The sequence below is a fragment of the Gavialis gangeticus genome, unplaced genomic scaffold, assembly GCF_001723915.1.
Source record: "Gavialis gangeticus isolate Ggan-Ray unplaced genomic scaffold, GavGan_comp1, whole genome shotgun sequence".
Taxonomy (NCBI): Eukaryota; Metazoa; Chordata; order Crocodylia; family Gavialidae; genus Gavialis; species Gavialis gangeticus.
In genome coordinates, this window is record NW_017729032.1 from 52,212,608 (window position 1) to 52,228,676 (window position 16,069).

The window sequence follows — 16,069 nt, forward strand, 5'->3', positions numbered from 1 at the left end:
CCCTAAAGTCCTAAAAAAAGCAAACCCCCCCCCCAGCCCCCAAAAAAAAAAAAAAGGAAAAAGGTGCCACTCCTTTTATCAATACATTCTCATGTGAAGGGTCCCTCAAAGGCGATGTGAAAGGTAAGTGGCTAACAGTAGGTCCTAGCAGGGGTCCCTCCATTGTCTCCTCCCCTCCAGCTCCCCTGCCCCTGTCCCCTACTGACCAGCTTGGAGTCAGGGTCCAGCTCCCTGCTGCAGCAGGCAGGGACTGCCCGAATCACCAAAGCTCTCCAAATCAATCAATTCGGACCTTTTAACTGGTCTCCCAATTCAATTTGGATTTGGAGATTTGGCCACCGAATTGGGCCAAATCTCCTCCAAATTGAATCAGCACCCGAAGCTTCACACAGCCCTACTTTTCATCAGTAGATCTCAAATCACTTTACAAAGGAAAATGGAACAAGACTGGTAACCATGTCGGATGTGATGGAAGAGAAGTCTGGAGCAAGGCAGAAGGGAACAAGGTAGGTTTTTAACATTCTGGACTTACTATTATGTACCTTCTGAAAGTCCACTCAAATCTGTGTTCTAGAGCAGGGTTGAGTATATAGCAGAGGAGGAGGAAGATTAGTGATTCCCATTGTGTGTTCATTTCTTCTTTGGAGAGAAGTCCAGCTTATTGAACCAATAAAATGGACTCCGTCTTGTCTGTAGCTGATGGAAGTTTGCCATGCTATATGGGGATGGTGTTTATGTCTCCCATCAGCTCAAGGTGGCCCTAAATTCTTTCAGGGCATGTACAATATTGTCTATACCAGGGTTGTTCAACTGCGGAGTGGTCAGAGGCCATAGGCTGCATGGGCCATGGGCATTCCCTGAGCCACGTGCTGCATGAGCTGTGCAGGCTGCCCCATCACGCAAGCTGCATGGACTCCCTGGACTCTCATGGGCTATGCTGTCCCACCCAGAGGCAGGAGCAGAAAACAGAAGCTATTGGAGAAAGGGGGAGCCTAGCCTAGAGACCCCAGCAGCATCAGGAGCATGGGAGGGAAACAGCAGCCAGGCAGGAACCCACTGGCTGCAAGTTGAACAGCCTTGTTTGATATGTTTGCCCAAAAGTTCCATTTTCTTGAAAAGAAGATTTTCTTTTGTGGTTGGTACTTCCTTGAGGATAGCCAAAACCTGTAGCCGTGAGGCTCTTCCTATTTTACAACAATAACCAAGGATCTGCCCATGTCTGAGATGTCCAAGGCCATTTCTTCCTTATTGTTGTGGTAGATTAACTGAGAACAGCACCATCCAGTACCTCATTAGAAAACTGTATTTAGTCAAGGGAGGTTAGTAATTAGAAATGCAGAGTTTCAAGTAGGCTATCCTGATGAACAGATCAATTTTCTCTGGTTTCTTATTGTCTAAGTGCACTTTTGAAGGATCTGGATTTCTCTTGGATGAAACAAGCAACTAACAACCAAAAATCAGAGTAAGAGTAGACATAGTTAAGCCCTTTCTGGTGGCCATGTTACAGTTTTTTGACCCTTTTCACTGCAGCTGAAATCATGGAGGTTTCTGCCCCAAGTTTAGAGACGTCAAGCATTCCTCTGTTGATTGGAAGGGCAATTCTTACAGGCCCTGATGCCAATAGGGTATGGAACAGTCAGTGCAAGTTTCTTGTGTCTACTGATAACTAAAAGTGTTTGTTTCTCTCATTGGTGATATTGGTAAGCTTTAAAAATCATCCAGCGCTGTTACTGACACATCGACATCTTTTGGAGGAGAGATGCTGTTCTCCCCATTCTGCAATGAATGGTGCCAGACTTCCTCTCAGTCTGATATCATTGGTTTGGCCACAGGTGACAGCAAAAAATGTGAGCACCACCATTTCTTTCAATGAGATGGCGAGTAGGTTCTAGAGGTTTAGAGCTGGTTGTGGCTTGTTTCCTCATGTCAGTCAGTTCATTGCCAGTCACAGTGAAACTGTAATGTACTGTTTAACAATGAGCCTTCAGGTCTGTTCAGTGGATTACCTGCTGACCAGAGGATGGATGCTACTTGTTTGAAGGTGTTAACAAGATGTGACCTGGTGAAGAAGGCGAGCAATATGTTTCCTCCAGAGAACTGTTGAGGTAAACAGTGATCTGGGTACTGGGATCTGTTCTTGTGCCTGCAGTGGTCTTAGTGCTGGGGATATCTCTCTGCACTGTTGACTCTTTCAGAACGATACGTATTTTCTTACAGGGTTGATGATCAGGGATCCTGGTTTTCTCTGCTTAAAAAATCTCCAATTTTTTGGGTTGTTTAAATGAAAAAATTGGGGATTTTTTTTTAAATCAGAGAAAACCAGGATCTCTGTTGATAATGGTGCCTGTGTGGTCATTAGTGCCAAGGTATGTTCTGTCAGTACCACAAGGATGACCGCCATATCATTAGCTTCTCTACTGTTTAGGACTAAGCAATCTTATCCTCAGAGGTGTGTTTTTATCCTTGCTTGAGGTATCAAGAGTCTTGGCTTCTTTGCTCAGAATGTCCACTCTTGTAACTCACCTTCAGTATTAAAAGGTATCAGCATTTTAGATGACTGTGCTGGAATCCTCAGCAATGTCTTCCTTTTGGTTGTCATGGAAGTACTGGAGTCAGCTTTTTGTGCATCATGTGTCTACTGGAGGACACTGATTTCTTTAGTATGTAATTGCAGTTGGCATTTGGTTCTTCAGGGTCCGAAGTGTCTTTTCCCCAGTAAAGTGGAGCTCAGCTTGGCTTTCACTCAAGCAGAACAGGCAGTTGCTATGATTGGTGGTAGAATCAGGCCATCACACAGTGGTAATAACTTCAAGTCTGAAGGCTTGGAGTTCCCCATGAAGCAGAAGAGAAGAGTGCTTAGCTGTGCTTATACAAAGGGACTGTGTATGAGAAGCATTTTCCTTCTCACTCTCAGATTTGAATAAAGTCGATAGAATGATTCCTACCAGAATGCAGATGTAGATAATTACCAAGTTCACAGATAAATGAGTAAAGAATAAGTGGATGTTGAAAAGAAGTAGGACTGGCAGTGCTGAGTTGTGTCTTGCTGCCACCTACAGTGAGAACTGAGAGAAGGTCATGGATGCTTTTGCCCTTTGTATGGAAGCATGAGAAGGCACAGGGCACATGCACAGCTCCAATGGACACTTTAAAAACAAAAAGACTCATCTCACAGACATGAGGCGCACAAGCACCTACAGTAGGAACAAAAACTAAAAAATATGTACAAATGTAAGTTCTTTGTGTGTATCTACCAGTTCTGAAAGAGAAGTGGCGAAGAACAAATTCTTGCCTAACAGAAAGTACCAACTATATAGTATGGCTTCTCAAGACTAAATACTTGCTCCCAAACTAAGAAAAGAATTTAGGAAGTTATGAAAAAGATTACCACGTCATAGCAATATTTATACCAATACACATACAATGTCAACTTTACTATCCTACTAAAATAAACACTAAAGAGTAATTATATTCCTAATGAAAACAGGTATCTCCCTTGCTGTTAGACCTTACCGTCTCTTTGCGCCTTTTGGTACAAGGAGTATTGGTAGGAGAAGAGCCAGCACTGAGAGCCTCTTCAATATCTAAATTCAATTGTTCCAGCTTCTTCATCAGATATGACATAGAGTCTGACCACTCAGATCCTGTTTCTGGCTGGGTCTAAAAGAAAGCCAAATACAGAAATTCTTAAAATATTAAAAGCTGTTCATGAATTGTAATTTTTTGTGTGTCTACTGATGGTCAACCCTGCCTACCCTCTTGTGACCTCCTCCATTTAGAAAACTTCAGCTACTATCTCTACCCCACTGATACTTATACACATGCTTTTCCCTGACTAAACACAAGCCAACCACTCCTTGATATCCAAATCTATCTTTAACATTTCATCTTGCATCAAGCACTACCAGCTCAAGCCAAGTAGGCTCATAAACAAGCTCTTTATTTTTTCCTTCCTAAGCTCTTTTGATTTTTATCTTTATTTGCATGAAAATAAAATTGATATTTTTCTTTCTCCACTAGGCTCCTAACACTGGGCGTCACCCTACAATCCTTACTTTCTTTTTCACTGTACAGGTATGCTATCTTCAGGGCTTACTGCTTTTTCCTATGTATCAATTTGAAATCTGCCTGAATGATCAAAATGCTTAACTTCCTACTCATTTTCTGTCTTGCTTGCCTTCTCTTTCACTTTTTACATATTAAAACAACTTGTATAGTCAACTCTTTTGTTATTTCTTTGTTATTAAGGAGAGCCCTTGCATGGAGTTCCATTATTACCCTCAAACTACTTTTTTTCAGTCATCTCACTTTGACAGAGTATGAATATGTTCACATATACATCATTTCACTTAGTTGATTTTAACAGTCTGTGCACACCGATACTAATAATCCGTTGCAACTCTAGAACACTGTCCTACCAAAACTCTTAAGGTGCTTTACAAACATGAAAGAGTTAAGCCTTGCAACACCTAGGTGAGCTAGGCAAGTCTCTCTTTGATAAATCCTTGTGTTGAATCATGTCCTCTTTTGGAGCCAGAAATTGGGACACAGAGAAGATAAGGCCAGATTCTAATACACCTTACAGGTGTAAAAGTGAACTCAGGCACCCGAGTGCTATTCTACTCCACCTTGCTGAGACCCTGAAAGTCTGCTGCTGCTTTTCAGAGATTTGATTTTAAAGGTAAGATTTAAGGGTATGTTACAAAAGTAGATACATTAATGGATCTTCAGGGATTTGAACACTGTGGAACACAATCATACTTAGGTGCCTAAGTCCACTTTAAATGTTCCACAGATAGAACAGGGTCTGGCCCAGGGTGACTTGATGGTCACACAATACAGGGCCCATCTACACATGAAATTTGTGCGATACAATAAACTCTGGTCCATATTGCGCCAGAGTTTATTGCTCCTGGGAGCAGCGTCTTCATGTGTGCCTGGGACCACAGCATCTTGAGCTGGGTTGGAGCAGCCCTGGCTGGCAGAGGGCTGGGGGTGGTCAGCCTGGGGCTGCTCTATCCTGGCTCAAGGTGCTGTGGAGGGGCTGGTTGCAGCATGAGGGTGCTCCAGTATGGGACCGGCCAGTAGGCACCTCATGAACTGAAACACCCTCATGCTCCAGACAACCCCATCAGCTTCTACGCATCTGTGGCAGCACACTAAAGCATTTTGCCGTAGGATAGTACTTGTGTTTGTGAGTGCTAACCTGCAGTAAAGTCAATTACTTTCCTGTGGCCTAATAGGGTTGCACATGTAGTCAGAGAGACTACTGCAAAGCTAATTAGGCAGCTCTGCAGTAAGCGTCTCACGTAGATGTGCCCACAGTGTGGCAGAGCCAGAAAAAGTATTGGGAGGAATGCTTATTTAACACCAATATTATGCCTCTCTAACTGGCTTGCCCTTGAAGGAGTTTCTCTCAATTACACCTGAGTGAGAGAAGAGTTATGTCTTAACCAGAAAATCATGCTTTGTTGCTTAGAAAGATAGTTTAGGCTCTATTCGCATTTAGTTACTTATTTAGTACCATATTTACTTGAATACAAGACAAGGTTTCCTCCCTCCCCACCCCACATCAGTTTGGGGGAATAAGCCCCTCAACTTATGATTGCATACAAAGAAACCTCATAAAATACATTGTCTATTATTAAACTGCTGCCAAAAGCCACATGTACTCAGCAATGGAAACCAACCATGAAGTTGATTAAATGCAGCCAACACTGAGCATGGCTATAAAACACTTGGTCCATATTGGCACATGTCCTGATGGGATTTTTGCCCAATACCACAAGGATAGGTTAGTGTAGTCCATCTAAATAAGATATGTGGTAGTGCCCATTATGTGCACTCCCTCTTAGCCCTGCCTCTTTTTTCCAAGTTGGGGTGAGCCACTACACTGCATACATGTTCACTTCTTCACATCCACAGTTGAGCTGATATTCCTAATGAAGATTTTCTGGAATGATGTAACAATACCTATAAATTAACTAAATATTACATTTAAGAAGGGTTACTGTCTTTGGAGCTTTGTGGAAAAGACAAGCATTGTAATATTAAATTATGAGTCCAAACAAAATCATTATTTACATCCTATGAAAAAAGTATTTTTTTCCTGGACTTCTAAATTTTCTCTCTCCTTTAAAAGACAGTGAGAAATAAAACCGTGTTTGAAATCCATTGCCTTAAATGAGAAAGATTTCCAAATATTTCTGATGATGACTCTCAAATGATGTAACAATAGCTATGTCTTAACTAAATGTTGCATTTCCAAAATACTGACTTAATTTAGTACATATCAGGGGTGTCAAACTCACCCCCTCCCTCCCCAGGCCAGATTTGGATTGTGGGGCTTTTAGCAGGATAGGCTTGGACATGGTGGCCAGGCAGGCAGCAGTGGCAGCAGAGTGAGCAGCTGTGGAGGAGATTAGCGAAGTTGTCACTTATCTCCTTTCATGGGCACACGTGCCCCAAAGGGCTCCATACCCCATGTTTCCATGGCAGATTCCACCCCAGCTTCCCAGTACTTCTACCAGCCACACAGGGCACATGACATGGCTCCACAACCAACAAGTCTGACACATCTGATATATACAAATGCACCAAAAATCCATTATTTCCATTAATAATTTAATCGTTTTCCTTTTTCTAAGAGATCACAAACCATTTCACCTTTTAGCTAATATGAAACATATCATAGGGATGACAAAAATATCTAGTCAAGGATTTGAAAAATAGGAGCTAAAGTGTTCTCTGAAATCAAGTTTTTTCCATTAAGTTCTGTCTTTTCTAGTTCAATAAGACTGTAAATTGTGTCCATTAAATTAAGGGGAAGAGGGGAAAATGGGTTTTCATTATCCTATCAGATAAAGCTAAATGGGTCTAGTTAATAAAATGACATTCACTAATTGGAAATTTGGCACAAAAGCTACATTTGGAACAAATGTTGATAGCCTATATTTAAGGGTTGCCTCAAATTACTGCTTAACTGCAAAAACTTGATGGTACTAAACTTTAAAAACATAGAGCTTGCACAGTAGTATTTTAAACAGAAAATACGTTGTATCAAACCCAATCACAAAGGACAAAATTCACCTCTCAATGTTAAATCTTTATGACTAGCTTGGGTGTTAGGGATCTCTGTGAACAAACATGAGATAGAATAATCCTCAGAAGTTTTGGAGAAGCAGTGCAGCTTAGGAGCAGCTGCTACTCAAGCTTCTGGCTTGTAGTATCTTTTGTACATTTTGTGCAGCCCTCTGCAGGGGAAAAGGGTCTGTGGGTCTGCTATGGCAGATCAAACATCTGGCCCCATCCAATACATGCTCCTGCAGAGGCACTTAAAACCTCTTTCATTTGAAACATTTTTGCAGCTGTGTCTGGGACCATCTACACACCTGGCAATGGAATTAATGCAGAAGTTTAGAGAGGGCAATGAATACAGGAACAGCTCTTTTGTATTGTGGAGCCTAGAAGCATGGAGCCTCCTATCATACCTATGCATGTTTAGGGATAGATTAGGAACACAATAATGAAGAGGAGAACCAGGGCACTCATTGCTGTACAAAGCTTCCAGTCTTCCTGCTCTATAAAAGGGGTTCATAGGAAGGCTAGGCATCCACTAGGCAGGAGCACAAATGCTGATCTTGATAGATTTCTTTGCCTGATAGATCTCTCTGGCATAAACTGAAATATTGTGGTTGGACATTATGGAATAAATCTACCACTAACTATGGAAAGAACAGCCACATGGAAAAATCAACGAAATAAATAACCACACTCAAGAACAAAAAATAAGTCTTAATCTTTAGAGAGTAGACTAGCCATGTTTTATCACAATTCAGAAAGTGTGAGTTTCTGAAATGGGTTGCATATGAAGTATTAGCAAGACTTTAGCAGGCTTCCTGAGATATAGTCAAGGTCCACCTCCTACCTCCCCCCTCTCTTTTTCCCTCCCTTCTGCCTTTGATTTGATTTTATTTCTCTTTCTTATACACCACTTTGTGCACCTCCTTTCACAGCATCTGATTATGTAAGCTTCAGCCCATAAAAGCTTGGGCTATACACACCTACTTTGGTTAGTCTACAAGATGTAAATCTACCCTGCCTTCTGCTTGACTTTAGACTAACATGGCTAACTATGTCTCTGTATAGTCAGTGATCAGCCAAACATAAAATTTGGTTAGTCTGTTTTTTCCTAATAGCAGTCAAGGCTGGTTTTCATTTTTTGGATGTCAAATACATTGCCTTTATTAAACATGAACATCTGGAGCTAAAGCTTGTATTCACTTAGAGAGATGAACTCCATTAGAGTCAACATGGAAGTATGGGTATAAATGATAGTACAAGCATTTGACACAATCTACAAAATTATTTGTTATCTTCAGAATAAGAAGAAGTGAATACATTCCAGACATTCAATATGATTTTTTTGTCTCTCTGGGACAGAAAGGTTTCTGCACCGTTTCAGCTTCTTTACTAATATTATTCAGCAAAAATAAATCTGTGATAAAAGCAATGTTTACCTGAAAAGTTCACATCAAAAGTCATGCAAGTTGCCAGTATTTCTAAACCAAAACTACAGGAATGTGGCAGAAATGTACAAACTCTTACAAAATCCGCTGAAGATACAGACAGAAGAGCAGCTCCCTGTTGTAACTCATGGCACTTCGTAGGAAGCGCCATAAGTTACAACAATCCCCTGGACCGAACAGAAGTTTGCTGTTGGGTCCTAGGGGTTGGTGAATCCAGCTGCTGTTTAGAGCGACTGTGAGACTGCAGCCACTCTCCCTACCAACACCCCTAGAAATGCCCCTCCCACTCCCAGCCCCTGTGCTGTTTTCAGAATGAGGAGAGGAAAAGGGAGCAGAGGGATCTCGTTCTGGGGGTTCCCCAGCCAGTGCTGGAGGGTGGGGTGAGTGGATTGGGGTCCCTCACCTCAGTGTGAAATCTTTCCATGCAAAGCTAACCCTCAAACACAGGGCAATCGGGCACTTTTTTTTGGTGCCAAACCTTTCCGTGCAAAGACCCGCAGGGCTCCCTACATGTTTTGACATTAAATTTGTGTGCTTACCAGGCCAGCGCCAGACTGTCTGTTTTTTAACACCAGAATGAGGCAGGTGGGAAAGGGAAGGAGGGTTGTCTGGCCCCTTGAGTGCCTATACATTTGTGGAGCTGTGACTGACTGCGGTGTGTATGCTGTAGACTTTTGAGGTGGATGAGAGATGGCAACACACCAGAGGCACAGGGACTCAACCCTGTGGGATGCTTGTTCCTGGGTGGCACAGCAGCTTTCCCATAAGAGTGCAGCCTGCTGCTTGCTGCTCATGTCGGGTGCAGTATTGCCTTTCAGTGCAGGATGAGGCAGCTTTTTGCCACACTTGAAAGAAGACAACCTGACTTATTTTACAACCAAACAAGATGTTTATGCATAGGTGAGAACAAACACTTGTCTGTGCCCTGAGGGAGGACGGCTTGCATTGTTTACTTTATCTTTCGTGTAAATGGGGTTTAATTGCTGTGAATGAAGTTGCTAGGTATCCAACAGCATCCTGTAGTAGCAGGGCAATATAAGTGAGGGGGAACCTCCTCACTACCCTTTCTCCACCCCCCATGGCCCTCTCACTTGCATACAGGAAGGCTACACCCATTTCAGGGCTGGAATGATTGCATGGTGGTTTTATAATACAGATTCTTACACTCTTAACTTCTGCCTCCCTATTTCTAGCTCCTGAATGCTATGCTTTATATTATGCTACTACTGTTGGGCACACCAGGCAGAAGAGGAGAACACAAGCCTGGGAAAGTTGCCTGACACTACTTCCATCTCCAGAAAAAAGGATGCCAGTGTCACTGCCAGGTGTCTATTCGATACTCTTAATATCTTTTTAGACTCCGCAAAAAGCCTATGGGCATTCACCATTAGCCTCTCTCTGCCTTGCTGTAGACAAATCCTCGTATGGTGTGAATACACAAGCAACGAAGCTTGCATTTTAAATAATCCCTTCATAATTTAAAAATTAATATTCATTTCATATATGAATATGCCAGTATTTACAATGAATATCTTTTTTGTCCCCTTTTTGTCCTCCTTCCAGCCTTCCCTCCTCCCTCCTGCTGATTCTATGTGCGCTGGTCTGCAGTGCAGCGTGCAAAATTTAAAAATGCTAAAAACTTAAAAATGGTCAAGCTATTCCAAGCAGCTACTTACTGAAATATACTTCATTAGCTCAATTCAGGGATTGTGTATGTAATGCTCCTTTTTCTTTGTTTGTCTTTTCATATAGCTCAGGTAATTATCCCAAGCAATTATGCTTTCCCCATGGCTGGTGGCTCCCGCTCAGTACTCCTGGTTGGTGCTGGCCTGCATCCCTCCTCTCACTCGTGCTATAGTGCAGCTTCTTTAAGAACGCCCATTCTAGCCTGTTCCCTGTGTGCTTTCCCCATGGCTGGAGGCTCCCTCTCAGCACTCCTGGGTGGTGCTGGTCAGTGTGCCCTCTCCTCTCACTACTGCTACAGTACAGTTTTTCCAACAACTTGGTACACAATTTGCATAGACCCTCTCAGCTTCCTAACCACTTGACTACCAGGTATTTATTTATTCTAATACATATACTTACACACACACACGTACCTACATATTATTATCATTGTTTTAAAAAGGTCCCCTACACAGATTGTCACTCTAGGCCCATGCCTGACTTGGATCTATTCCACCAGGAAGGTCAACTTGTGGGCTACATGTGGTACCTCCCTCCCTCTTCCCTCTGCTTCACCACTTGTAGACCCATGGCATCCCAGTTTGTGCACACACACGCACACACACATTCTCTCAACTAAAATTTCTAGCCTGTTCCCCCAGGTGGTTTCCCCATGACAGGGGGCTCCTTCTCAGCACTCCTGGTTGGTGTTGGCCTATGTGCCATCTCTTCTCACTACTGCTACAGCGCAGTTTTTCCAACAACTCCCTCCCTTCACCACTTAGGCCAGGCTTGTCCAACATACGGCCCACAGGCCACCATGCGGCCTGCCAAGCCATTTTATCTGGCCCATGGAGCATAGAGCTGGTGCCGCAGAGCCGCTGCTGTAGAACGTGGAGCCACTGCTGCCGCTGTGGAGCACGGAGCTGCTGCCAAGTGCGGAGCCGCCACCGCCGAGAGTGGAGCGTGGAGCTGCTGCATGCAGAGTACGGAGCTGCTGCTGCCGCAGAGTGTAAGCCTCCGCCGCGGAGTGCAGAGCCGCCACGGCCACTGCCATGGAGTGTGGAGCCACCACCCCATGGAGTGCAGAGCTGCCGCTGAGTGTGGAGCCGCTGCCGGCACGGAGCCGCAGCGAGGCAGCAGCAAGCTGAGGTGAGGCAAGGCAAGGTGGGCAGGGCTGGTCCACAGGCCCCAGCTGGCAGAGAGGGGAGGGGAGCTGTATAGCCCTGCGGGGCCAGGCTCATCAGTGAATAAGATAGTCCAGGTCTGTTCAGATCTGGTGAGGCTGTGGGCCCCAGATAACACCAGCATGTGGTACACAGTCTGCACGCTGTGGGGGTGGGCCCCTAAGGCCCCCTCACTGCACAGGCTGCTCCAGCAGCATGCAGACCCCTATCCTCAGCCATGCAGGCTATGTTTGCAGGATATGGACCACTCCTCCCCCCTCCACAGGCCTTTCCCCCTTGCACAGCAGTGTGAGAGGTGGCTGCCCAGGCCCATGCCCTACATATTAACTGCTTGCAGACCCCATGTAGACTGTGGGCCACATTCTGGCCCTTTATGGGTCACATGTGGCCTGCAGGTAGTCAGCTGGGCAGCCCTAATGTAGGCCAACCCCCTACACAGAAAAATGATGTTCTATTCCTAAGCCATACCAAACATACATACTTTCTGAAAACCACAACTTGCCTAGGCACATTTCCAGATCCATTTCATTGTCACTTCCTGTAACTTCATTGGTGTCAAAGGTCACATGACATCACTTCCTGATGTGATACCACTTCCTGTGAGGTCTTTGAATATGGCTCGCCGGCCCACAGGGTGATAAAAAGTTTATGAACTGGCCCCACATTCAAAAAGGTTGGACACCCTTGACTTAGACCAATGGCATCCCAGCTTGCACGCACACACACACACACACTTTCTTGCACTTGAAGAAATGCTTTCCTCAGGTCTGAAGCCTGGTAAATCTCTGCCAGGAAAGGCCCTCACTCCTTCTTCCTCCAGCTGCAGACACACACACACAGCACCCTGCTTCATGCTGGTAAAAAAATGCTCAGTTCTTTCACTGTAGAGAGCCGCTTTCTTTGTGTGTGTGTGTGTGGGGGGGGGGCATAAAATCTAAAAAGGTTTCCCTAAAAATCAAGACCAAGATTATATGTAGATTTGAACAGGGTTGGTTGAAAGTAAACTTTGTGATATAATGTTATTCTTTTCACAAAACAATAAGTTTTTCACCAGTTTTTCACTACCAAGGACATCCCAGCTTCTCCACTCCAATACAACCAAGCATCCACACACCCACCCACACACACTTGGCCAGTCCCAATGATGTAGGAGTTCAAGCTGGGCAGCTTGTTCTGACTCAGCTTCTCCAGATCATAGTTTATTAACATTTCTGGGGGCAGCTGGCAAGCTCTCTCCCTGCCTCTTGCCTCCTGGGGCTCTGTCTGGGGCAAAAAAACGCTATAATATAGTAGAGCAGCTTTGTGATATAATATCATTCTTTTCACAAATTAAAACATTTTTCAGCCAGCTTCACCACTTGAATAGCAACAGCTGCTTCCCCCATTGGTGGGGTCTCTCTCTTAGCACCCCTGGTTGGTGCTGGCCTACATGCCCTCCCCTCCCTGGACAGGCCCTCCTAGCCTCTTCCCCCTGTTGCTTCCCCCATGTATGTAAAAAAACAGTTGTCAATGCTTGGACTTCTAAGAATGTAATGCAAAAAATGTAAATGTAAAAATGCAACTCCTGGTTTATTTAAAGCCTCAATAGAAACAGTACTACATAAATTTGTATGTAAAACAGAAAGAATCCTGTGTCTTCTCTCATTTGTATTGTGTCAAACTGTAAAGAATTTTTGCAGTGGTTGTTATTGAGGGTCATTAAGATTCCTTGCTTACCGGGGATCCCCTTTCCCAGGACAGCTGCCCCCAAAGCATTGTTGGGGGACTGCACTCAGCCTACTTCAACTCCCCCTCCCCTCTGTGATCAACACAAATGGCCAGCATGACCTAACACCCCCACCAAGGTAAAGAAAGAAAAAAAAAACTGTCCAGGCGCAATGAATTCACCGCCTCCCCCACCAATCACCACATACAGTGGCCAGAATCAAGAGGCTGCACTGCAGGGGAAGGGAGTGGTGGTTACCAGGCTACACAGCCACCACTGGTGGCACTCAATTAGGCTATTTGCATGTGAATCCTGTTACAGTTTGCAGTCATGTTCCCAAACTGGTTTTAGACCTGCTTGTCTTCTCAAGTTGCCCACCACCACAAACCCATCCCCCCTGCCAATGCACCCCCTCCCCTCCATCCTGCATCCCACACAGAGACCTCCCTGAGACCCCATTATGAACCCATTATACACGACAACTTTTTACAAGATGGACTTTATTCAATGAGAAATTGATATGAAATGAAACATTCCTGATAAAAAGGATCAATTCACACAATTACAGAGCACATTCCCCCCTGCAGAGTGGCACCTATGTGTGCTGCCAAACTATTTCTGATCACAGCATCCATCCCGCTATTTGCCTGTATCTCTAGCCCCCCATGCTCACCTGCTAGTGAAGGTTGTGGCTTGTGTCAATTCTCTTAACTGATCTCTCCAAGTGTCACTGAGAAGACCTTGCCCCTGGTTTCACAGGTATTGTGCAGGACACATGCTGCTACTACATAAGCGGTAATGTTATCAACATCAACTTCTAGCCTATAGCTGAGTGATCTCCAACGGGCTTTCAAGCACCCAAATGCACACTCTATGCTTATGCGGCACTTGCTCAGCTGGTTATTGAACAGCAGTTTCTGTGAGCCACGCACTTGCTCCGCATACAGCTTCATGAGCCAGGGCAGGAGCAGGTAGGCAGTGTCAGCTACTATCACGAGGGGCATTGAAACACCCCGGATGACAACCTCCTCCAGTCCTGCAGCGTATTGGCCCTTGTCCATCATCTCAGGCAGTGGCGAGTTTTAAACACAACAGCATCATGTGAGCTTACCCATCCTGTGTAAATCTGCCTCTGGTCCACAGCAGCTTGCAGAATCACAAAAGGAAACCCCTTTCTGCTTATGAATCAATGGTTGTCCTGGGACCGATTTAAGATGGAAATGTGCATGCTGTCAAGTGCTCCCACGCACCTCGCGGGGGTTACTTAGGCATATGAATTTGTTTGCTGCTAGGTCCTTTAGCAGTTGGCAAGCCTCACTTATGGGCCCTGTAACAGGGTTCTCCTTGGGACCCTGTTGTTAAGGAAAAGGGGGCAGCTGGAAATAATGAGACTATGAGGAGGGCGGGGCCCGGTCCTCAGGTGCCAACGGCAGGTAAACCCCGAGGATAAAAAAGAGAGGAAGATGAGGAAAGGTGCCTTCGGGCACCACACGAAGAAAGAGACAGAGGAGCTGCGAGAGAGATCCTGGCGCTGGACTGGAGGGATCTCAGGATCCAGATCTCATCGGACCTTACCTTGAGTCCATGGGAGTGACGGTGAGTGCCAGGAGAAGCGGAGCCAGGCCGTGGGCGGGAGCCATGCTCGGCATTAAGAGCCGAGGGGCAGCAGGTGGGAAGACCCCGCCCTGATCCCTGAAGACACTGGGGGACTTCAGGAACTCCAGGAAAAGGGACACTAAGGGCTGAGAGAGCAAGCTCCAACAGCGGGAGAGCCACGGAGCCTGTTCACTGAAGCCGCATGATAAAAGGAGACAGGCAGTGGTGGTAACAGGCCGCTAATTAGTCAATTAGCGGCTTAAGAGAACAAACAGAAACTTTTCTTTTTTCTCTGTCAATTACGGGAGGGGAGCAGTCTAAGACTCAGGCACGACTGAGAAGCCCGGAGACTCCCTTTTGCAGAGCTGGGGATGGAGATCCTCTGCCAAATACAGAGGGTGACCCAGCGGAGACCCCGGGGTTAACCCTTAGGATGGTGATTCCCCTCTCCTCTAAGAGGGGATTTCCCTGTAAACCGGCAAACCACTGAATAAAAGCAGGACAAAACAAAACCAAGTTATTTCAGTGTGGTACTTCCAGCGGATACTTCCTTTGGTAATAATCACTTCCTCCCAATTTAATTTCTTTAAGATCTAAGTCATGGCAGGCGGGAAACACGAGGATAGAGGAGGTATTCCACACACGCTGACAGGCCCTTCCATCAGTGCAGGGAGCCATGCCGAAGTGATTTGCAACATGGTGCAGGCTTGTTGGAATGGCCAGTTTCATGATGGCCATGGCAACATGTTTCTCTGGGCTGATGGGCTTCTTCATGACAGTCCTCTGACAATGGATGTGCAGGTTCAGCAAGACAATGATGTGGAAGAATGTCTCTGCTCCTTCTGAATGTTTCCAGGCACTGGTCATCATTCCACTTTGACATGATTTTTTCCCACCAGTCCGAGCTGTTTTCATGTGCCCAGGTCTCATGAGGCTTGCCCTGAATGTATGGCCAGGAAGCAGCTATAGTCTTTGTAACAAATAGAAAGTGTGGTTGCCAATGCAAGAGCAGCTTCCCCACTTTAAAATAACAGCATCCTCCTCACAGCAAACCTGCAAAGTTGGCTCTTCATGAATTTTAAAATACCAGACCACCAGTCCATCAAGTTGCTGAATTCCATCAGTAAAACCATACGTCTGCAATGTGAATGTTTGACAGCTTTCAAGATTAACCTCTACTTTCTCCTTAGTCACTCAGGATTTGAGGAAGACATTGTCTTTAGCAAGATTTTGGTCTGTGGAATGACTACTGTCTCAAATATCTGCAAAAAGTCGCTCTCCTAGATTAGCATGAAACCACTCCTGTCATTTACATGTCAATAGCTACTGAAACCATGTGTTCCCTGCAACTGAAAGTTGCCTGTATTTCTTGAAAAGAACTGAGAAGT

The 16,069-nt window shown here is 44.9% G+C and overlaps 1 protein-coding gene across 2 annotated transcripts in view; it reads right to left on the reverse strand.

The window, feature by feature from the left end:
- The window catches only part of STARD13 (StAR related lipid transfer domain containing 13), a 591,561-nt gene that overhangs the window by 512,578 nt on the left and 62,914 nt on the right, over positions 1 to 16,069 (reverse strand). Inside the window, exon 1 of one of the 2 annotated variants that reach the window (XR_002098906.1) lies at positions 3,514 to 3,668. Coding sequence is in view for 1 of the 2 variants with exons in the window: in XM_019524484.1 (XP_019380029.1) it covers positions 3,514 to 3,660 (147 nt within the window). In the remaining variant the exon portion in view is untranslated. Of the gene's footprint in view, positions 1 to 3,513; positions 3,669 to 16,069 lie in introns of those variants that run through there. The other variant, XM_019524484.1, reaches the window with a different exon arrangement.